General features: G+C 37.4%; 1 protein-coding gene across 15 annotated transcripts in view; it reads right to left on the bottom strand.

Annotated features, from left to right (window-relative positions):
* The window catches only part of SOX5 (SRY-box transcription factor 5), a 1175689-nt gene that overhangs the window by 111816 nt on the left and 1038553 nt on the right, over nucleotides 1–25320 (bottom strand). For all 15 annotated transcript variants that reach the window (XM_061417626.1, XM_061417628.1, XM_061417625.1 and 12 more), the window contains one exon: nucleotides 18906–18991. In XM_061417626.1, the coding sequence (XP_061273610.1) occupies nucleotides 18906–18991 (86 nt within the window). The remainder of the gene's footprint in view (nucleotides 1–18905; nucleotides 18992–25320) is intronic.

The raw sequence follows: 25320 nt of genomic DNA, 5'->3' as shown, positions 1-25320 counted from the left end.
AACAAAAAGGTGGTACACATAAACAGGTTATATAGAATATCATTACAATGTATATATAAACGATAGAATATTATTCAGGTTTGGTAAGGAGGAAAATTCTGACACATGCATACAACATGGATGAACCTTGAAGACACTGTGCTAAATGAATAATCCAGAAACAAAAGGCCAAATCTTGTAGGACTCCACTTATATGGGGTATCCTGATTAGATAATTCAGAGACAAAAAGTAGAATAGTGGTTATACCTGGGGCTTGAGGTATGGGAAAATCAGAAAGTTACTGTTTAATGGGTAAGGACTTTCAGATTGTGATGATGGAGTAGTTTCAGAGATGAGCAGTGGTGATGGCTGTTTAATGTGAGTCAACTTAATGCCACTGAACTGTACCGTTAAAATGGTTAAAATGGCAAATTTTATGCCATGTACATTTTACTATGATAAAAATATATATAAGATGAATGAAAATTAGAAAAAATTTAAGTCACAATCAAGATTTTAAAAGTAAAGTGAAAAGCAGAAATTAAATACTTAAGTCACTGCTGCAGCAACATAAGATGAGACATTAATATTAAAAAAAAAAAACCAAATGTATACTTTCTTGGGTATGAACAAAGAATGTCGAATTCAAGGACAATAGAGAGAGTAGAATGCCATATTAGAAAGGATGGAGTGTAAAAACAGTTGTTGAACTGTAAGAAGGTTGGTTTTTCTCGGCTTCAGCTGTCTTATCAATGAAGGTTGAGATTTCCTGGGCAGGAGATGAGAGAATTTCCTTCCTAGGTGGTTATAGAAACCAAAGGAATTGTGTGTGTGTGGGGAGAGGTAAGAGAATTGTCTTGTGTCCTAATAGTGAAAGCATTAGTTGCTTAGTCGTGTCCGACTCTTTGTGACCCCATTGACTGTTGCCCGCCAAGCTCCACTGTCCATGGAATTCTCCAGGCAAGAATACTGGCTGCTGCTGCTGCTAAGTCGCTTCAGTTGTGTCCGACTCTGTGTCACCCCATAGACGGCAGCCCACCAGGCTCCCCCATCCCTGGGATTCACTAGGCAAGAATACTGGAGTGGGTTGCCATTGCCTTCTCCAATGCATGAAAGTGAAAAGTCAAAGTGAAGTCGCTCAGTCGTGTCCGACTCTTAGTCACCCCATGGACTGCAGCCTACCAGGCTCCTCTGTCCATGGGATTTTCCAGGCAAGAGTACTGGAGTGGGGTGCCATTGCCTTGTGGGTAGCTATTCCCTTCTCCAGAGGATCTTCCCACCCAGGGAGCGAACTCAGGTCTCCTCACTGCAGGCAGATTTTTTACTGTTTGTTCTAATAGTGGTAGTGGCTAAAACTCATGGAACTGTATACCCCAAATATAGTCAAATGTACTACATGTTTTTTATAAATTAAAAAATAAATGATACGATTATACATATGAAAAAAAATGATCTTATTCAACAACTTTGACTTAGCATTCCTATAATTCTGACCTCCCTTCTCAAGAGAAAAGTCAAGGAAAAGTAGGAATTTGCTAACAGGTGGCTCAGACAGTAAAGAATCTGTCTTCAATGCAGGAGACCTGAGTTTGATCCCTGGGTTGGGAAGATCTGCTGGAGAAGCAGCTGTTATCTTCTTTGGAACTATATGTTTATTAGCTAAACAATTTATTAGCTAAACAGTTATAATAATAATTTAAATAACTGGAATACTAATTGAAATAATAATAATAATCGGACAGAGGAGCCTAGTGGCCTACAGTCCATGGGGTTGTAAAGAGTTAGACATAACTGAACAACTAACTCTTTCTTTCATAGATTATAAAGATTTTTAAAAACACTACAACTGTTAGACTTCATCTCTATCTTTCATATATCCACGTGTGCATAAATAATGAATAATAAATGGTGTGAGTGTGCAGGAGAGCAGGTAGCCAGAGGTCACCACCCACCATCTGAGATAACTATTATAAAGTACTGATAGAAGACTATTAAATAAACAAAGTGAAAAACAATTCTTTCCATTTCAGCTGATGCTAAGAAACCAATTGTTCAGTACTTTCTTAGCATAAAAATAATGAGCTGTGTTTCCATCACTATACTTTTGTTTTCCAAGAGAATCCACATTTTTTCCCTAATCTCGGAAGAGTTGGTGTTATCGTCTAAACGGAAGCCTCCATCATTGATGTGTTCATGGCTTTTATAACAAAAGATGAATTATGGATGAAGGTATCTCTAGGCTAGTATCTTCTACAATCATTTAGAATGTTATCAGCTATGCCTCCAACAGCTCAGTAGTGTCCGACTCTTTGTAATCCCATGGACTATAGTCTATTGGACTCCTCTGCCCATGGAGTTCTCCAGGTAAGAATGCTGGAGTGGTTTGCCATTTCCTTCTCCAGGAGATCTTCCATTTAGAGTGAAAAAATCAGCCCAGATACATTTTGCTCTGATAGCCTCCATCCTTGCCATTTGCTATTCAAAATGAAAACTCTTGACTCAGCAGATTATTATTATAGTTGTTTAGCTAACAAGCAAATAGTTCTAAAGGAGATGGCAGCTCCATTTTTCACAATTGTGGGAGAATAAAAGGGTAACTAGTGTCTCAGATCTTGACGAACAAGAGAGAGGAGGAAAAAACTGAAGGACAGAGAAAAGGGGAAGACAGGTAGAGAAGGACTAACAGAGGGGTGGCAACTAAAAATATACAGCAGAAAAGATAAGAAAGAGAGGGAAACAGGAAGATATAAAAGTAAGAGAGAGAGAGATTTCCAAGAGGAAAAGAGGTAGGTTTTTGAAAATAGCTTCCTATTTTAAAATCTTTACTATTCCTAAGGATTAAAATGTTTACAGTGCCAAACCACTTGGCTGTATCATTCAAAATAACACAGCATTCTGATTAGCGCTATGAAGCTTTTTAATGTCAAACTGTTCTTTATTTATTTATTTCTGACATAGAGCAGGACCGTATGGTCCTTGTCCCCCATGTCCTCAGCCTGCCTTTCGTCTGTGGAAAAATTTTAGCCAAAGAATAAGTTTAATCAGAAAAGTGAGAACATGTAGAAACAAACAGAAAAGAGTCGAAGGAGACCAAATAATAATAGATTAGTCATTAAACATAATTAAGGATCTTTAGTTCCTTCTCAAGGACTATAGATAATATTCTGAGCCATATCCTGTGTGCTGTCTTACAGATACTGAAATCCCTATCAGGTGGAAGACGTTAACTATATGAGGACTAGACTGTAACCATGACATAAGTTGCCACAATTTTGAGAACTGGCCTCAAGAAATGGAAACAAACCGACCCTGGCACTGAAGATTAATTGTACTTAAAATAATCAAGATGACACTGATCAGTCAGACCACTGATGACCAATTTCAAGATGACTGTCAGAGCTGACTGTGCTGTTTCTGCGTGTAATTCACGCTGTCTGTCTATAAAGACTCTAGCCCATTGATTGTCAGAGTAGGGGGGTTGAGGGGTGGAGTCAGCCTTTGGAGAGGAGTCTCTCCCCTCTTCTCCCACTGGCATCCAAAATAAAATAAACTTTCCTTTTCACCAACCTTGTTTCTTTATTGACTTCTTGAATGGGAGCAGCTGGACCCCACTTTAGGTTACATTTCCACACAGCCCTATCTTCCTTGGTGTAAGGCTGGGATTAGGTTGTATATTGGGTGGTCTAACCATGGACTGACCTGCTCATCTTCTTTCCCCTTTCATGAAGGTGTAATAGAATCACAAAACCTTTGGTGCTAGCTTTACTACTTTCAGCTTTCTACAGCATTTCTTTTGAATGCATCTGGTCAATGGTTGCCTCTGCACCTTTCTCTCATGTTTTCTTTGACAGCACATGAATAAGTGTACCATGAATCAGAGAAGGCCACTTGTAAGGTGCAAAGTCTCCTTCTGGGGATTTCCAGGACTGTAGTTTCTTTCACAGTGCTTTGTTTGTTTCATTTCCTCCTTTCTTCCATGATATACAGGTAGAACAGCTACACTCACAAGCATATTAAAAATAAGATAACTTGAGAGTTGGCCAGGTTAAATCACTTGAGACCAGACTCAAGTGGTCTGAGTCTGGAAGCAGGTTGAGAGCAGAATGCTTATTTGTTAATCCTCTATTTGGGGAGCAGTTTGGGAGATTAGAATGATCAAGACATACCAACTGCTTTGGATGCCATTATTATGCACTAACCATCCAGCCTTGCTGGAAAACTCTCCCCATTATAACAAAACACTGTAACTTTCCATCAACGTACAGCTTCTCCTTCAGAAGGAAAAGTCTGTTCTATTCACAAATAATCATCGATGTCAAAGAAGCAAAGACATTCTAATAACTCTTATGGAATGGAAAGAAATAGAGAGATACATTACTTTTAGGAAGAACTGAAACAGTTTCTGTGTAGTCGCACATGTAGAAGAAAGATTTTCATACTTAAGGATATTTTCATAAAGACTTTCAGCTTATTTTAGATATGAGGGAATGGCTCCCAAACAGTGTATTCAACACCAACTTAAATTGAGATGGATAACTCCATTTGCCATACACCTCTGTAGTACAGAACATAATTGCTATATCTTAGAAAAATACTTGCTAACTTAAAATATGGAAGAATTTTTTGGAATCATTTCTGACAGTGGAGAAATCCCTGAATACAGGATATAATGACAAGGATAAGAGCCTCTAATGATGGCTAAATGCTTATGTTTATGCTCTACTAAGCATCTTGAACGTAATATCTCTTTTAATCCTCACAACAGCTTTATCATGAAGGAACAAAATTATCACATTTCACAAGGAAAGAAACTGAGATGAAGAGGTATTCATTAAAACTCAAGCGCATAAGCCATCATACTGTAGTCAAAGTTGTTCAGCCATGTCCAACTCTCTGCCACCCATGGACACAGCCCTCCAGGCCCCTCTGTCTGTGGGTTGCCATTTCCTCCTTCTGGGGATCTTCCCGACCCAGGGATTGAACCCGGGTCTCCTATATTGCAGGCAGATTTTTTTACCATCTATGCCTCCAGGGGAGCCCTCATCAAAGTATAGGTACCATTTAAATATTATTTATTTGTAAGATTTATTTTACATATGTATTTTAAAAGTTATTTAAAAATTTCTTTTTCTTTTCTTTTTTTTTTAACAAATTGAGGAACAAGCGTTAAAGAAAGAAAAAAAACATAAGTCATCAGGTCATCTAACTGATCACTGTACTACTACACCTACAAATTACTGAATGGTTATAGAGCAAAGATTGAACTCATGAAAACTATATATTTTCTGGTTTTATACTGCATTTAATGCTAGCTTGTGTCTAAGGTGACACTGAAACATGCAAACTTAAAATTCCTCTGGAAGGAAAGCAGATGTAAAAAGAATCAAATTAAAATGAGAATAAAAATGGCTTAAAGCTCAACATTCAGAAAACGAAGATCATGGCATCTGGTCTCATCACTTCATGGGAAATAGATGGGGCAACAGTAGAAACAGTGTCAGACTTTATTTTGGGGGGCTCCAAAATCAATGCAGATGGTGACTGCAGCCATGAAATTAAAAGACGCTTACTCCTTGGAAGGAAAGTTATGACCAACCTAGATAGCACATTCAAAAGCAGAGACATTACTTTGCCAACAAAGGTCCGTCTAGTCAAGGCTATGGTTTTTCCAGTAGTCATGTATGGATGTGAAAGTTGGACTGTGAAGAAGGTCTCTGAGAGCCTAAGAATTGATGCTTTTGAACTGTGGTGTTGGAGAAAACTCTTGAGAGTCCCTTGGACTGCAAGGAGATCCATCCAGTCCATTCTAAAAGAGATCAGTCCTGGGTGTTCTTTGGAAGGACTGATGCTAAAGCTGAAACTCCAGTACTTTGGCCACCTCATGCGAAGAGTTGACTCATTGGAAAAGACTCTGATGCTGGGAGGGATTGGGAGCAGGAGGAGAAGGGGACCCCAGAGGACGAGATGGCTGGATGGCATCACTTACTCAATGGACAAGAGTCTGGGTGAACTCTGGGAGTTGGTGATGGACAGGGAGGCCTGGCGTGCTGCAATTCATGGGGTCGCAAAGAGTCAGACACGACTGAGCGACTGAACTGAACTGAACTGAAAAATGAAGAAAAGTTAGGGCCTTTATTTATTTTCTATCGTTTAATGTTGTGGCTTATCTTCTATACATTAATCAAATGTTTTAACTATACTCTTTCTAACAATTTAAGATTCCTTGAAAACCAGAGAACTCATTTCAGGGGAAAGCTAGTCATACCTGTGAGTTGTATAGAGCACGGTAATAGTAGAATACAATAGAGTCAAATTTCAGAGGGAAACTTGGTATCGTAAAGCAACTATTATAGATGGAGAGACAATATTTTCAGTAGTTCTGCCTCATTTCAAAAAGGAAGTATTTACAATTTTAACTATTACGATTACCCTTTTCATTCTACATTGAAGAAGTTCTAGAATAGCAAGAGCAAGAGAGAACACTTGCAATTTCCATGTTGGAGGTATTAATCATGCTGGCCCACTGCTCATTGCACTAAATCGTTGGGGAACATACTTTGTGTATGTTCCTCCATTTCTTCCTGTCCCCTTCCCTTTATCCAAGAAGCCACTGGGGAAAAAAAGGCGGTATGGCATCAAGCGAAAGGTCAGGATTAAGAAAGATGGAATAATTAAGGGTTCCTTTCCCTCCTCCCATTTCTTTTCAAACCATCAGTTTGGCAGAACAATTCTGAGAAACTTCCACAGGAAACAGTAAATTTGAAATATGCTGGGCTGGCTTACGCTTTTTATCTGAAGGAATCGAATAGGGATCTATTTTCAAGTCTTACAAAGATCCTTGCCAACCAAATGTAGCTCAATATTGTAACAGGGTTTTTCTCCTTGGTCTTTCTCTCAGAACACTTCATTCATCAGTGCAAAATCTTATCTGCATTATTATATAATCAACTTTTGAATACTATCTTTCTTCTAAGAACCAAATAAAATATCAACAAGACTTGTGATGTAAACAATCTTACTTTGAACCTTTTATGAAAAAATAGATATGAAACAACACGCTTCTCTGTTGTTTTGTTTTCTGAATTCCTTGATCTTTCAATAGCTTTTCACAAAAGAATTAATTCACAGAGCACAATCAGTGAACTCAGCAAAATGAAAGCAATTCAGAAGGTTGCCATTGTCTCTAATATGCAAATCCTACCCATTGTTTTATGCATCCTTAATTTAATGGTCTAAATGCAAAAATATCAATTTTCTCCCCTCCTTTTACACAAAACAACTTAAAAATAATATACATAAATGTATGCATTTATTTTTAAGGATTCCATGGAACAACGGAAAGAAGCTAGATTTAGCTTTCAGCTGCCAGGATTCCAGGCACACTTCTGTTAATGTCTGATTTATCCAGGTCACTATTTAAAGTCTAAATTACCTCATCAATAATATTCAAGAGCTGCAATAGAAGGATGGTTTTTTAACTTCTATTTTAGCAGCAGAATCTTTTATTCAAACAATCTCAGCCAGTAGAATTCAATCTATAAAACAAATAAAAGTGAATGGTACTGTTTGATGGTGGTTGGAGCCACTTAGACTCTTGTGAACAGTTCGAAACAATTGCTTTTACAGGTCTTTGAGGTCCATTTTATTTCAAATAGGAGTAGGACAGGACGCTGTATGAGTTTCTTCAAATTCTATTCCATTTTTGCATGTCATTCATTCTCTTACATTTCAAGCTCCTCTATGATCCATCAAGAATTTTTAGCTAATTTATCTGTGCATTCTGTATGATGCTTAGCTTAGTCACTTCCAAAGAATAAATATTTGCTGAGTAAATAAAATTTACAGGATACTGTAGGGTTTATAAAATAATTTGCTTGCACATTCAAGTTTGAAAAAGTAGGAACTATTTCCTTAAAGAAACTAATGAAAAGTTTGTGTGTATGTGTGTGTGTGTTGCTCAGTCATGTCCGACTCTTTGCGAACCCATGGCCTAGAGAGCCAGGCCCCTCTATCCATGGGACTTTCCAGGCAAGAACACTGGAGTGGGTTGCCATTGCCTTCTCCAGGGTATCTTCCTGATCCAGGGATCAAACTCATATCTCGTGCATTGACAGATGGATTCTTTACAACTGAGCCATCTGGGAAACCCTGAAAAATAGTTTAGCCCTACAATGAGGGGATAGAATAAGAGATAGATGTTTTAGAAAATATTCTATTAATATATTTCAAGAAGTGTATGCTCTGAAGAGTTATACCAGAAAAAAATTTATATCATTTATTTTAAAATAAATTATTACATTAAAAGCATCTATGTAAATAACTTATTTTAAATTGTATAAGCCATTTATTTAGAATAGTTGCTGGCAGCTCATAGACAGAATTCATTTGCATTACATGCATGGCAAAATAGGATTGACAGGACGCATTATTGTCATTTTATAGATATAAATATTGAGATAAAGAATGAGCAATAGCAAATCACAGATCTATACTCCAAGTAACTACTCGGCTTTTTTTTTGAATATTTAAACTCATTGCTTCCTATAGATTCTTGTGATGGGCCTTAAAATTATACCACACAGGGGACAGAAATTATTTCCTTGTAAATAAAACAATGTGTTTCAATTTTACTAACTTGCTTTAGATGCTGAACTGCAAAATAAATCTACATAAGAAAAGTATGCTGGACTTCCCTGGTGGTACAGTGGTTAAGAATTCACCTGCCAATGCAGGAGACATGGGTTTGATCCCTGGTCTGGGAAGATTCCACACGCGGCAGAATAACTCAGCCCAAGTGCCAAAACTACTGAGCGCGTGTGCCCTAGAGCCTGTGCTCTGCAACAAGAGGAGCCACTGCAATGAGAAACAGAGTAGCCCCTACTCGCTGCAACCAGAGAAAGACAGCATGCAGCAACGAAGACTCAGTGCATACAAAAATAAATTAAATTTTTTAAAAGTGTGCCCAGTCTTCATTTGCAAGGCTGCCTTTTTTAAGCCATAAAAATTAGTTTAATATCAGCTAATAATGTTAATCAACTAATAATGCATGTGTGCACTCGGGATTCTTTACCACTGTGCCACCTGGGGAGCCCAATCAAGTAACAGTATCAAGCATTTATTATTACTTAGGACATAGTATTTGATAAATTATAATTAATTCTATTATTGCCCTAAGCACTTTCTGTATATTACCTCATTGAATCCTCAAAATAACATACCATTTATATCCACAGTTTACAGACAAAAAAACTAAAACAGGGAGAGGTTAGGTAACTTGCCCAGAATCACAGAGGCAGTAAATAGCAGAACCATGATTTAAGGCACAGATGGCTGTGGTTTTTAACCATTTTAACCACACTTTTAACCATTATATTACACTGCCTCTCATTAAGTATCAGTGACTCAAAATATTAATCTAAAGACAATGCCTTAATATAATAATAAATTTTTTTGCTTTAGTCTCTGTCATTTTTCCTCTAATTATTGCCTGCCGAGACACTAAGTTTTTCTTTGCCTGCTAAGAGACTAAGCTTTACTGTATATAATTAATTAACTATGAAGACTTCTGCCCTATAAACATAGGGCAGAAGTTATATGCAACCTGTTATATGCAATATAATTTACATATTCCAGCTGCATGCTTTGAGATTTAATCATCCAAATAATGGATAATATTTGTGGATAATGTTCAACAATTTTCTGGTACCAAAACCAAGGTTTGTTTCTCTTAAGGAGCCTCTCTATTCATTTGGGTTCCTTAGGCTCAAGATTTTTATTATTTCTATTAAAGCAATAACTTTTCAGTTCAGTTCACTCAGTCATGTCCGACTCTTTGCGACCCTATGGACAGCAGCACACCAAGCTTCCCTGTCCATTACCAACTCACAGAGCTTGCTCAAACTCATGTTCATCAAGTTGGTGATGCCATCCAACCGATAACTTTTACTTATATAGAATTTTAGTTCTAAGGTTGAATTTGTCTTCATAAGACATTCCTTGAATAAATTAAAGTAACATAATTTAAACTGACAATTATGTTTAAGGACCTGATTTCTAATATAAATACAATCTGTGAATCTAAAGAATTTTAGTTTCTCTTCCTTCTTATATATAACCAAGACTAGACAATTGGGTATTTCTGTTTTTCTTGATAAAACAAAAAACCTGTACACTTTCAAAATTACAACAAACTGGTGTTGTTCCTAGGACTGCATCTACTGTTGGCCTTGAGCCTAGAAAATCCTTTTATATATGGTAACTAGCTTAGAAACATTTTAGAGTAACCTAACCATGTTGTGATTAAGAGAACACAGAATGCTGTCGAGGAATGGGCATGAACTTGTGACCAGGAGACCTGGCATTGATAAATCGTTTATATTACTTAAGTATAGTCAATGGGAGAACTTCAAGTACAATTTTAAAGTTTACCATTTAATTGGTCATTACAATAAAAATGGACAGTGTGGAAAGGCGCATGTGTACTGATGTTTCTGTTGGCACGTAATGAGACGACACCATGAAACTGCTGGAAACAAGGCAATACAGGAATAGTGTGAAAGAGACACTGCCGGTACCGTCTCCATTGTGCAAATGTCAGACAGCTCCTGGGAACCCTAGGGGTGGTAATAACTATGGATGCAGCTCCTACCAGGTTTTTCCTTAAAGGAGATGCTTGAACACTGCTGGGTTCTGACTCTAGCCCATATGGGCTTGGAGAAGTCAGGGGAAATGTTGGCTGCACTTTTTCAGGCCTATTTACATAAGTTCTTTAGTATGCAGAATGTCTCTGTATATAATTTAATTGTTGGGGTTTTTTTGCCTCTATTAATACATATGCAAATGACTCACACTTGCAGCTGTGCTGTATTAATCATATGTGTGCTTCTGTCTGTCTGCCCTGCAGGCTCAGGGTCGAAGGGAGGGGAAAGGAGAGAATTCATTCTTTTAACCTGCAAGAAAACTCACTCATGCAGACAGAAGTCCAACAGCAAACAACGCACCAGGGTTGCAGCTGAAATGAAGAGCAGTTGATCATTTTCCACCTGGTGTGGAAATGATGGTGACCTGAGAAATAAACTGAATGGTAGAGCGTCTAGGCAGATAAAGATGAGTACTTTACAAGAATTAATCTTGTAAGCAATTCCTTCAATAAGAAGGTAAAAAGCCTCATGTCAAGACCTCTCCATATGGTTATTTCTTCCTTATTGATTTTCTGGGGGTTTCTTTTGGTCAGACACATGAAGACATGCTCAGGCACTATAGTGCTCTGGGAAATATGAAGCATTTGTCTGTGTCCTGTCATAATTATTGACCTCCTTCAGAGACTGGCAGGAGGCTGATAAAAAGATGAACTTCATCTTTTCATCCACATCTATCTTGTTGCTACTTTTGGCCAGAGAGAAACTGAAGCCACTTCTGCCATGACTTCCATGTACTTTTGATAGCTAGGAAAAAAAAAGACTGATTTTAGTTGATATTCTATATAATTCATTCTCTCCTCTGATCACATGTCATCTATCATTTTCTGTGTCTTGGAGGATGCATGCTACTGATATTAGGGGTTGCTGGAACTGTAGCTCTATGGGATTTCATTTATGACAACTGTAAGTTTGAGTCTTTATTCCAAAAATATTATTATACAGTTTAAAAATAAGCCTACTAAAATCAGTGAAAGGTAAATTAATTTAATAAAATTTCTGGAATGAATGCTACTTGTTCAGTTGAGTAAAATATGTACATCCAAAAAGAATTTCAACCTTTTTTTCCCCTGCTTAGGATTATTAATCACTGGTTGGAGTCAACATTTTTGGCTTCCTATAGGTAGAACAGGTGGCAACCATCTTGGCCAACACAAATATGGTATTTATAAAGTGAGAAATAAGTGGATAAATATTTCCTTCTAATTTCCAATCTTAGAAACCTAGTTTAAGAAACAGAAATAGGATCCTACACTACAATTCTTACTATTTATTAAAAAGTTCATGATGCCCATTAAGTAAAATGCAAATTAATGACAATAAATATGAGAAATAAATGTTATATGGACTATTGCCATCATCTGGTTTCATTAATTATAGACAATTTGCTTAACTGATTTTATCTAGTCACAAATGTCTAAAAGATTCAAAATGTAGGTTTATTTTGCTTAAATAATTATACTCACTTCTTAATGTGGAAATGAAGATAGATTAGTTTTCTATGTAAGTTAATATCCCTCCTTTAAAAAAGACAATATTAGGAGAACAAATATCAAAAGGCATCCTTGGCTCTTGGAAGAAAAATAAGTAGTTTGAAGAAGAAGGGAAAAGGAAAAAAGAGTAGGGGAAGAAAAAAGAGAATGGGGTAAAGAGTATATGAGACTGCTAACTGGCCAGTTAGTATTTTGATAATACATCTCTCCACATTTGGAAATAATTCCCTTTAGTGTTGTCACAGTGAGTCCTACTGAGTCAAACGCACCTCTAGCAATTCATATTCTTATGTACGTCTGTATACATGTTAACAAACAACGTAGAAATAAACTAATGTTGAAATGTTTGTTTTTCTCACAAATTATGACGTAAATGAATTATATAAACTGTAATAAATGCTAAAACACATTCTTTATTCAGCAGCCCATGTTTATAAATAAGATAAAAGGAGGAAGGAACAGAAGAGATAGAGCTATGGCTTTCTTATACACTAAGAATCTTTTAATGAGGGTTGAGAAAACATATTGTTCCATGGTATATAAATTAATATCATTTATTCCAGAAATTAAACATATACTGCTTTGTTATCTTATTAAAAATGATGATGACCATTAGCTCATGACAGTTTCTTCATTTGATTACTATGTACTGAATACCACCTACTTTCTAGGCATTTTCCCAAGCACTTGAGACACATTTTTGTTCAACAACAACAAAACGACATTCCCTCCATTATTTGAAACAGGCAAATAATAAAAAAGGAACATACTATGCAAGTTATATAGTATGTTTGAATATGACTGCTGCTGCTAAGTCGCTTCAGTCGTGTCCGACTCTGTGCGACCCCATAGACAGCAGCCCACCAGGCTCCCCCATCCTGGGAATATGACTGGTGCTTCAGAAAAAAAGCAGAATAAGGAAATAGAAGTGTGGTATCTCTGGGAGGGTTATTTTATGATTTCAAGAGGTTACTTAGACCAAGACTAGGAGAGGGGACATTAGAGAAAATTCTTGAATGAAGTGAATTAGCCTTCCAGGCAGGGGGACAGGTAATGTAAAATTCTAAAGTAAGAGCATACCTTGGCAAGTCAAGGGACAGCAGAGGATCTACTTAGCTGGAGCACAGTCAATGAGGCAGTGTAGAGCGGAACTATTATAAATGCAGTTTTTAAACACTGTAGTGCCAAATATGGTGCTAGGCGTGTAGAGTTTCCACAAAGATGAATATTAATTTATATGGAAAATTAATCATTAATATTCTGCTTAAATCCACTATTATAAAGAAGAGTAGCGAGTTAATGATACATAATTTAAGTGTAATGTTAAGATTAATTCTTCATCCTTTAGTTTCTTAAATACTTATTAAGTCCCTTAAATACTTAAAGTACATGGTTAAGTGCAAATGATGGGTGAGTCAATCACTTCATAGATTACGCCATCTGGTAGAAGCCAACAAGTAGGATTTAGAACACATTCCACAAGGGCCATGAGAGGGAAAATACAGTGTACTCTAGGCATACACAAGAGCTACATTAATCCAGACCTGAAGACAATGATGACTTCCCTGAAAAAGTGAGGTTTTCATTCGCAATCTCAGGGATAAGTAGGAGTTGGCTTGGTAAGAAAAAGGTGGGTGATGGGGTTCCCCAAAGAGAAAATACCACATGTAAAGATTCAGAAGGGAGAAAGAACTTGAAAACACCATGTAATTTAAGGTATTTAAGTAGGAGAAAGCCATGATTAGAATCATAAAGATCATTCTGACAAAAGTATACAGGAGAGAGTGTGCTAAAGAGGGCAAGATGAGGACTGAAAGGCCAGTTCAGGGGCTACTGGGGTTTATTATGCAAGCTATGAGGGTAGCAAGATTCACAAAGTGACAGTTAATATGCAAAAAAAAAAAAAAAAACCAAACCCAAAACAAGATGATTGATGTATTTAGTAGGTAGAATGAATAGAAAGATAATGAATATATAGGTCCAGAGGAAGAAGGAAGAAAAGTTAAAGATGGTGCTCATGCTTTCCAGGGTTGAGAAACAGATGGAATGGAGCCATTTGCTAAGATCAAAGAATGAGCAGGTCAGGGGGCAAGGAAGATAAGTGGTCAGGTCCATTTTGTAGTCAGTTTATTGTACCTGTAAATATCTATGTTTCCTCTTAGTTGCCAACAAATAGTTGGACATATGGATCTGAAACTCAGGAAAGGCTTAAATCTTATGAAAAGGCTCAGAGGAGACAAGGACAGATATTTTGTTACAATAGAAATAAATAAAATGGTGTCTGAGCACAACATGTTAATTTGTATGTTTTACACACAACTCAGATTATCATTTTTCTTACTGATATTTCTCTATAAAAATAAAAATCTGACAAGACTTAGACTATTTTAGGGGCTTCCCCGGTGGCTCAGTGATAAAGAATTTGCCTGCAATGCAAATTGCAGGAAACGTGGGTTCGATTCCTGGGTTGGGAAGATATCCTGGAAAAGGAAATGGCAACCCACTCCAGTATTCTTGCCTGGAGAATCGCCACGGACAGAGGAGTCTGGTGGACTACAGTCCATAGAGTCACAAAGAGTTGGACATGACAGAATGACCAAGCATGCACAGAGACTATTTTAATTGCTCCTAAAATGTATATATAGTAAGGTGATTTTTTAATGTAAAGTATTTCGTGAAAGTGAAAGTGTTAGTTGGACACTAGCATCTGACTCTGCAACCTCATGGACTATAGCCCACCGGGCTCCTCTATCCATTGGATTCTCCAGGCAAGAATACTTGGGCGGGTTGCTATTTCCTTCTCCAGGATATCTTCCCAAACCAGGCATCAAACCTGGATCTCTTGCATTGCAAGCAGATTGTTTACCATCTGAGCCACCACGGAATCCCAAAGTATTTCTTACTGCATGAAAAATATTTTCTTATTTTATCCAGGAACATGAAGTGATATTTAAGTAATAAATAGTGGTCTAATTTAAAACATGTCATTTTGCTTGTCTTTTAAGACTACTGTACTTGACATTATTTCTTCTTTAATAAAGGTCTTGGCTATTGGTTTTACTTATTATTTTCCAAGTGTGAACAATTATGCACAAAAGATAATTTCAAAAGAAAATGAATGGTAGGTAAACAGTGTCAACTGTGAGTAGAAATATATTTATAGGGTCCTTTCTTAGATCTAGATGTTCAAAAAGAGAAGCTTGAATCAACACATATCTGTGTAAAGAGTTATGAAATAGAAAATTCAGAGTCTGAAGTAGACAGCTGTCATTATGAATCCTATTTCCTTCAGTATTGCAATGCATATATAGGGTTTGTATGAGTACCAATTAATCAGCCTTATTGTCATAATTTTATTACCAAGTTACTGAGTTACAAGCAAATGTCTAAAGAAGGGCAACATCTCTAAAGTTTAGCCAGGTTTAGGTGCTGCAAGGCACCGGTTCCTTGTTTTGGTATGGACTCATTTCAAACTGTAGTGTTTGGGAGGCCAGGGGCCTGCCCATCTCTCAAAGGATTACTGTGCTGTCTACTGTTGGAAAGGTCAAGCAACACTTTGATCTTGAATGTCCAGTCTCACGGGGTAGATTTTGGCCAATTGAAATCAGGCATATGCAGTCTTGGTTTTTGCATGGGAATTATTGTAATGCTTATGAATGAAAATGGAATCATTCAACCATCTTAAATCAAACAAAAGTAATAATAAAAGAAACATACTGGCCTTGGAAAAAAAAAAAATCTCCTGTATTTGGAAAAACATATAAAATGGTTTTAAAGCCATGGATATTGGACTCTGTGACCCAGTTTTCTTGTCAAATGGAGTTATTAAGACATAATACAAAGTGTTGCAATAAGAATTAAATGAGTTAATCTTTGTATGAAAGCCTTACCAGAGAACCTAGCATAAGAACATGGGACTGAATTTCCATAAAAGAAAGATAATCTTAGTTACTGAAAGGGACTCAAAAGTGATGTCGTCTACTCCAGGTACTATTAAGTGATGGAAAAACGCAGATTTATCAGTATAATTAAAAGCAGAGTTTGGAGAAAATTAAAACTGGCTCATATATTATACTCCACTGAGATGAAGCTTCACAGAAGTAGGTTCACAAGACTGGAGTGAACGTTGGGTTAGGGTTAAGAGAAGACTTCTGCCTAGACATTGTAGGGAGCTTTTCCCTGCCCTGTCTGGGAAGGTCTGTGGAGAAGAAAAGAATCTGGATGCTGTTTTAATGCAAGGGAAGGAAGAGTATGCAGGTCTCCTTCGCAACTCTGGGGAATGCTGAAGTTACGGATCTGTGAAGATAGTGTTAGGAACAGGAGTAGAAAAGTAGGCTGGTGCAGGCACCTGAGCAAAGGTGAGAGTAAGTCCACTTCAAAGAAAAGCCAGAATCTCTGCTATGACATGTGCTTGAAATACGTATTCGAATTTGAGTACTTCTTTTTAATCACAAGCAAAAAGCATGTATGTGTGTGTGTGTGTATTGGTGTTTTAATAGAAGTTAACGGTTTATCATGAAAAGGTAGGATTATTAACTTTCTTATTGTTCCACAGTGTTGGTTTGTATGTGCTCAGTCACTCAATCATGGCCAATTCTTTGCAACCCCATGGTCCGTAGCCTGCCTGGATCCTCTGCGCATGGAATTTTCCAGGCAAGAATACTGGAGTGGGTTGCTTTTTCCTCTTCTAGGTGATCTTCCCAACACAGAGATCTAACTGAGTCTCTTCCATCTCCTACGTTTACAGGTGGATTCTTAGCCATTAGTGCCACCAGGGAAGCCCACACTGAGTTCCTAACTAAAATGCATATATTTTCATGTGTACACAGCCACCTTACATAAAATATCTTTATCCCATTTATAGACCAAATTTTAGTTGCCCTGCCCTGTGCTGTGCTCAGTCATGTCTGACTCTTTGTGACCCCACAGACTGTAGACCACCAGGCTTCTCTGTCCGTGGAATTCTCCAGGCAAGAATACTAGAGTAGGTTGCCATTTCCTCCTCCAGGGGATCTTCCTAACCTAGGGATCGAACCTGCATCTCTTGCATCTCCTGCAATGGCAGGCAGATTCTTTACCATAGTTGAAGCAAAAGCAAATATGTTTGATGTCTTTTTTCTTGGTTTGTGATAAACACAGTTTCATATACTTACATTTTAAGGGAATCTGATATCATACCATAAGGGCAGAAATAAAACTTAATTTGTGTAAAAATATTCTAATACTATTCTTTTTAGAAAAGTAAGTTCGGACTGATACCTAGCAAAGCCGGTTTCTACTGGCATATAACAATGAAACATAGGCAATACCTCCAGCTTGCCTTGTTCCCTCTCATCACTGATCCAATGGTGAAAGGAAATGACAATGTCTAATTTGTTTTGAAAACTGACAGCTTAGATCTCTAAAACTCCTATTTTCCACATTCAAATCTATTGCTGGATATTCTTCCCTCTTCCTTTAATCCCACTACTCTTTTTAGTTTTACCTATTATAGCCACTTCTCTGTACTGTAGTTATTTTTCAGATTTCAAAGGATAACAAATGTTGTTACTTTTATTGTCCCCATGGTTCCAACACTTCCTAAAGTTATTTCCAGCTCAAAGAAACAGAAACTCACACCACCGATTTTTTTGGAGAAAAGGTAGAATAGGAATGACTGTTATTAACCTCTGTAGAACACAGTATGTCTCAGCTCCTCCTGTGTTCCCCGCCTGCGAGACTCAACCAGTTTCTCAGAAACTCACCACGTCTTCTGACAATTCCCTGTGCCGACCAGATGCATCTGTCTTTTGATGCTACAATTTAAACTGTATTTTCCTTATAGGCTAAGGTCATCTATCATGACAATGCACTTTCATGAATACAACTTAATTTTGTAAAGCATGAGGGCTTCATGCTTGACTTTACCAGCATACTGTGTCTTTCAGGCAAAGGAAAATATAACACTTCTCACAAGGGGAGATTAATCCTATTATTAGATGATTTGTTATTCCCATTAACTGTGTAAAACTATAAAGTCCCAAACAACAGAAACAAGGGTGGTAGGATGCTGACTGAAAGATTTAAACAGTTAATGAAAGATACCTTTAATATAATTTAATTGATATTCTTTCCAACTCCAGAGACAAAATTTCTAAAATCACTTGGGCATCTGACAGAGTTATCACTGACATTCAAGGATATAGGGGAATATAGCTTCTGCTGGGCCAAAAAAAGTGGATGTTGGGATAAAGTTGTGTTCATTTAGGCATCTACTTATTTGGTCTACTTATTCTTGCTTATCCAACTGAGCTGGCATCAGCAAGAAAATAAAGAGATCTACAGAGTGCTTCAAAAATACTGAGCATCTTGAATAATTTTAAATGTAATTTTTGTTAAGCTGTCTTGATCTGTAAGTATCTGAATATCTTTTGTGGCTTTTGCCTTCTTTTTATCTTGATGAAGACCGTTCTGTGATGAAATTATGACATACAGTAATCAAAGTAAAACTACAGCTCATTTTGTTAAATCATACCAGGCAAAAAAAAAAAAAAATTACAAGTTATCTTTAATACAGAAAACAGGACTAAAAATTAAAAAAAACCAACTTTGGGTTGAGAATCAGTACACATAAATTCAAAAACAAAAAAGTGTGAGGCAAATATCCGTAGTCAGTTATATTCTGCATTAACAGGATAATAGCTGTTTTCGATATTTACTTAACCTTTGTCTCCAGTGTATTGTCTCCTGACTTACCTGCAGTTGGAGTGGGCCTAAGCCTGGTGTTGCCGCGGCAGCAGCTGCCATGGTAGTTGGGATCAGCTGTACAGGGTAAGGGTCACCTACGTAAGAGAATAATAGAGGCGTCAGCACCTTTTATCTACTCTCCACCTGCAAATTAAACTCATGCATTCACTCTTTCCAAAAGCCTTCTTTTGTGTGCCTTGCCTAGGCCTAATGAAAAGCTCTATTGTGCAGCTTTTTACTAACACTCTTTTCACAATTCTGGCTGAGAGAGGAATGTGAATAAAAGGCACAAGCAATTAAGGCGGAAACCTCATCCTTTTTTCATGATGTATTTAGGAAAATGGGAGGAAAAAGTGCGCATTGATCAGAGGGCTGCACTTTATAACACACATGCACGCACACACACACACACACACACACACACACACATCACACCTGATAATCTTGATATGAGCACACCAAGTCCTCAGCAAATTTAAAATGTTATTATAAAAAGAATTTAACTAAACTTAATTTTACTTTAAACAAACTAAACTCTCAATATTTAGGCCAAGCAGCTTATCTTTTGAATGCTATGTTACTGTCTTGATTCAAATAACCTCTTAAATAATGTTCCACGGACAAACTCATTGTAAAGAAAAAATCTGATGCATTTTTAAAAGTTATGTAAAGTACTATGCTATGCTAAGTCACTTCAGTCATGTCCGACTCTGTGTGACCCCATAAACAGCAGCCCACCAGGCTCCCCGTCCCTGGGATTCTCCAGGCAAGAACACTCGAGTGGGTTGCCATTTCCTTCTCCAATGCATGAAAGTAAAAAGTGAAAGTGAAGTTGCTCAGTCGTGTCTGACTCCTAGCAACCCCATGGACTGCAGCCTACCAGGCTCCTCCACCCATGGGATTTTCCAGGCAAGAGTACTGGAGTGGGGTGCCACAGCCTTCTCCGATGTAAAGTACTAGTTATCTTTATTTCCAGAGACAAATGTTTAAAAAATATACTGTAAAAGAAAAAGAATATAGGTGGTTTTCCCCAAAGGCTTTCTGTTTATGGGAATATCTAAAACACTAAAAAATTTAAGCAATTAAAAATTAAAGTTTTAATACAGATGATCTATAAAAAACAGACATACACAAACATCTATACATATATACACATATTATAGAAAATTTTTTGATGCAAATAATAAATTTTTTCCACTCAGTAAAGAGGTACAAAAGATATCTGCACAAAGCCCAGTGATATGCTAACAGATATGTACATTATTAGTCATTTGAAATGCAACTGTAGCAAAAATGGAAAATAATAACTGTAAGAACAATTTTCTAATATATAAAGCTTTTTGTAGAACTATAATTTGTGAAAAACTTGTATGTCAAATGTATAGAAATATAACTGCAAATAACTCAGTTAATAATTCATTCAAAAATATTTATTGAGTACCTGATTTGTGTTAAACACTGCTGTTGACACTAGAAATGGAACTTTGAAGAAGACTCATGTCAAGAGGTGTATTTACTGGAAATTTAATGAAGCTTAAGCTTTGGGTTCTGGAAAGGGCTCCTAGCAGTGTGTTCACAGGGTCATATATTTTTATATCTGTCAGCTTCCTTAATTTTTCACTTTGTTGTGATCCTTTTTATAAATAAGTATTTTTCCTTTACTTTGTGCATATATATATATAAAATATATGTATATATGTATGTATATAATGTAGATCATGTGTGCGTCTCAGTCACTTCAGTCATGTCTGACTCTTTGTAACCCCATGTACTGTAGCCTTCCAGGCTCCTCTGTCCATGGGATTCTCCAGGTAAGAATTCTAGAGAGGACTGCTGTGCCTTCCTCCAGGGGATCTTCCCTACCCAAGGACTGTGGGCTGATTCTTTACCACTGAGCCACCAGGGAAGCCCATAATGTAGATCATATATATACATATATATATGTAATTTCCATAGTTTTTATTTTTAAATACGGTCCCCAAAATTACATGTTTCAGGCTTCAAAATACCTGAATTTATTTACCTTAATCTTGTTTTACAGCTTAATGGGAGAAAAAGACAAAGAATAACTCAATTAGTATAAAATAAAGTAAATGTTACATATATAATGCTATGGACTGTACTGTGGGTACCTCAAACCCAGTCTAAAAGGTCAAAGACATCCTCTAGGATGAAGTCATGTTTAAGCTGAAACCTGAATTAAGTGAAAGCAAGCCAGGCAAAGAAGGGAAGCATTTCAGGAAGGAAAATAATTTTCATTAAGACTCAAGGTCAAATGGGAATGTTATATCATAGCTAAATTCTTGAACTGCTTAAATATAGAGTACAGGGAGGGAAGTAGAGATAAATGGGACTGGAGAGGGAATGAGAGGGCTGATTGTGTATGACTTTATGTACAATATAAACATACACACAGAAGAACTGTACAAAAAAGATCTTCACAACCAATATAATCATGATGGTGTGATCACTCACCTAGAGCCAGACATCCCAGGATGTGAAGTCAGGTGGGCCTTAGAAAGCATCACTACGAACAAAGCTAGTGGAGGTGATGGAATTCCAGTTGAGCTATTTCAAATCCTGGAAGATGCTGTGAAAGTGCTGCACTCAATATGCCAGCAAATTTGCAGAACTCAGCAGTGGCACAGGACTGGAAAAGGTCACTTTTCATTTCAGTCCCAAAGAAAGGCAATGCCAAAGAATGCTCAAATTACTGCACAATTGCACTCATCTCACATGCTAGTAAAGTAATGCTCAAAATCTCCAAGCCAGTCTTCAGCAATACGTGAACTGTGAACCTCCAGATGTTCAAGCTGGTTTTAGAAAAGGCAGAGGAACCAGAGATCAAATTGCCAACATCCGCTGGATCATGGAAAAAGCAAGAGAGTTCCAGAAAAACATCTATTTCTGCTTTATTGACTATGCCAAAGCCTTTGACTGTGTGGATCACACTAAACTGTGGAAAATTCTGAAAGAGATGTGAATACCAGACCACCTGACCTGCCTCTTGAGAAACCTCTATGCAGGTCGGGAAGCAACAGTTAGAACTGGACATGGAACAGACTGGTTCCAAATAGGAAAAGAGTACGTCAAGCCTGTATATTGTCACCCTGCTTATTTAATTTATACACAGAGTACATCATGAGAAACGCTGGGCTAGAAGAAGCATAAGCTGGAATCAAGATTGCCGGGAGAAATATCAATCACCTCAGATATGCAGATGACACCACCCTTATGGCAGAAAGTGAAGAGGAACTAAAAAGCCTCTTGATGAAAGTGAAAGTGGAGAGTGAAAAAGTTGGCTTAAAGCTCAACATTCAGAAAACGAAGATCATGGCATCTGGTCCCATCACTTCATGGGAAATAGATGGGGAAACAGTGGAAACAGTGTCAGACTTTATTTTTGGGGGCTTCAAAATCACTGCAGATGGTGACTGCAGCCATGAAATTAAAAGATGCTTACTCCTGGGAAGGAAAGTTATGACCAACCTAGATAGCAGAGACATTATTTTGCCAACAAAAGTCTGTCTAGTCAAGGCTATGGTTTTTCCAGTGGTCATGTATGGATGTGAAAATTGGACTGTGAAGATGGCTGAGCGCCGAAGAATTGATGCTTTTGAACTGTGGTGTTGGAGAAGACTCTTGAGAGTCCCTTGGACTGTAAGGAGATCCAACCAGTCCATTCTAAAGGAGATCAGTCCTAGGTGTTCTTTGGAAGGAATGATGCTAAAGCTGAAACTCCAATACTTTGGCCACCTCATGTGAAGAGCTGACTCATTGGGAAAAACTCTGATGCTGGGAGGAATTGGGGGCAGGAGGAGAAGGGGACGACAGAGGATGAGATGGCTGGATGGCATCACTGACTCTATGGACGTGAGTTTGAGTGAATTCCGGGAGTTGGTGATGGACAGGGAGGCCTGGTGTGCTACAATTCATGGGGTCGCAAAGAGTCCGACATGACTGAGCGACTGAACTGTACTGAACTGAACAATATAAAGAATCTAAATTTTGTCCTACTGGGAAAAAGAAACCATGAACATGGAAAAAAGATGGGTTGAGTAAAATCCCTTGGGCTAGAGGTTCGAAGCTGTCATAAATAATAAAATCATGCAGAACTCTGTATAATATATGTTGATGGTTCAGATTAGGGTGGTGATGTTGGAATAAAGAATGATGGAGAAGGTCAAGTGGTATTTAAGAAGCAAAACTGACAGGACTTAATGATTGTTTACATATGAGAGTTAGAAAAAACTCAAAGATTCTTCCCAGGTTTTTCACTGGACAGTTGATTAGGAAGTGGAACTATTTGTTGGATTTGCAAACACAGATGATAAAACTGCCAGGTTGGGCCTATGTAGGAGGAAAATGAAGGGGAAAGAATAAAGCGTTCTGTTTTGGACATTTCAAGCCTGAAATACCGATCAGTCTCCAAGTAGAGGTATTCATTGAGGAACTTGATAAATAGGATTTTAGAGGAGTAATCCACACAGGAGCCAGAAATTTGAAAGTGGTCAGCACATATCTTGAATTAAGCTATAACCAGTCAAGTGTTAACTATAGATTAAAGAAAGAGATCCAAAGATTGGATTATGGGATATCCTAACATTAATAGTTAGGAAGATAGTTAACTAACAGAAAAACAGAGGAGAAATGTAAATTTGGTGTTCCAGAAGCCAAGTAAAGAAAGATTTTCAGGAAGAGTAATCAATTTTTTAAAAATGTTGGACTTGGTGATATAGAAGTCATTGGAGACCTCTACAAGGGCAATTTCAATGGAGCAAGGGTTAAGAAAGCCTAACTGGAGTGAGTGTGATCCGTAGAGAATGAATAGAAGATAGGAATTGAATATAGTAAGTGTAGATCCTTGCTTTTCAAAGTGAAGCTCTCAAAAGCAGCACTGGCCTCACCGAGGAGTTTGTTAGCCGAATTGTAATGTGCGTGTTCATGCTGTGTTGCTCAGTCATGTCTGAATCTTTGCAACCTTATAGACTGTAGAGCACCAGGCTCGTCTTCTATGGGATTCTCCAGGCAAGAATACTGGAGTGGGTCACCATGCCCTCCTCCAGGGGATCTTTCCAACACAGGGATTGAACCTGAGTCTCCTGTGACTCCTGCACAGAGAGTGGATTCTTTACCACTGAGCCACCGGGGAAGCCCAGCATAATTTCAGGCTGTACCCCAAATCTAAGGTGGCAGGCAGCCTCTAAGATGGAAGCCCCAGTGACTCTTACTTCCTGGTATTTATGTCCTTGTGAAATTCCCTCCCCTTATGGACTGGGCCTAGTAACTACCTTCTAATGAACGGAATACACAGAAGTGATGTGATATTACTTTTGACACTAGGTTACAAAAAAACTCTGGCTCTGTCTTGCTTGCTCACCCACCACCCCTTTTCTCAGCAAGTAGCTATACTGGGAGCTGTCCTATAGAGAAGACCACATTGCAAAGGATTGATGTCTTCCAGCCAACAGCAAGCAAAGGAGGTGGCTGACAACAACCAAGGGAGGGAGCTTGAAAGTGGATTTCTCCCCAAGTCAAGCCTAGAGATGACTGCAGCCCAGGCCAACACCTTGATTTGCAAGGATGTGAAAGACTCAGCTGGAACATGGCTGTGTTCAAACAATTGTTTATTTTAAGCCACTAAGCTTTGGGAGAATTTATTAAAGTAGCAAGCATAAACCTTCTGAATTAGAATTTAAATTTTAACAAGATTTTCAGACTATTTGTATGCACTGCAGAAGTGCTAAAACAAGACAATTTCAGTGACGTACTTTGCAATAGGTACTGGAGGATGAGTGATAAAGAAAATTTTACTAGAAAGGTATCCATTTGTAAAAATGATACTACACTTATATACTAATAAGAAAAGTTGTACATAGAAAAGAAAATGGTGATACAAGAAAAAGGACAACTGATGTTATCTGACAAGGCTTTACTTATCATTTGGAATTTTAAATATTTAATCCAGAAGATACTATAACTGATTTTATAAAGAAGTTTAGATATTTGCAACTGCATTTATTTAAACTAGCAAACAGCAAATATTATGACTATTAAACTATTTAAATACTTAAAATTGTACCATTCACTTATATTACTTAATGATTATAATGTTAAAAGTAATACAGCAAAAGTTTAGAGGCTATGGTGCTCTTCAGAGTGATAATTCATTTTATATAATTTACTTGTTGAAAATCAATTAATAAGCACTTACATCATCTACCACATGACTAGAACTCTGCTGGTTTTTATGGGAGACAAAAACAACAAAACAAACAGTATTTGTCTCTATCTATTTACTATAAGTGTCTCTTAGAAAAGAACTTATTTGAGGTGACCATCAGTGCTATAGGACTTAAGGGAGAACTGGAAATCTGGAATTATCCAGATTTCAATATTTAAAGAATAAAAGGTGAAAATAAGA

Source organism: Bos javanicus, chromosome 5, assembly GCF_032452875.1.
Source record: "Bos javanicus breed banteng chromosome 5, ARS-OSU_banteng_1.0, whole genome shotgun sequence".
In the NCBI taxonomy this organism is placed as follows: Eukaryota; Metazoa; Chordata; class Mammalia; order Artiodactyla; family Bovidae; genus Bos; species Bos javanicus.
Note: the sequence above shows the minus strand (reverse complement) of the source record. Positions and strands in the feature narration are given on the sequence as shown.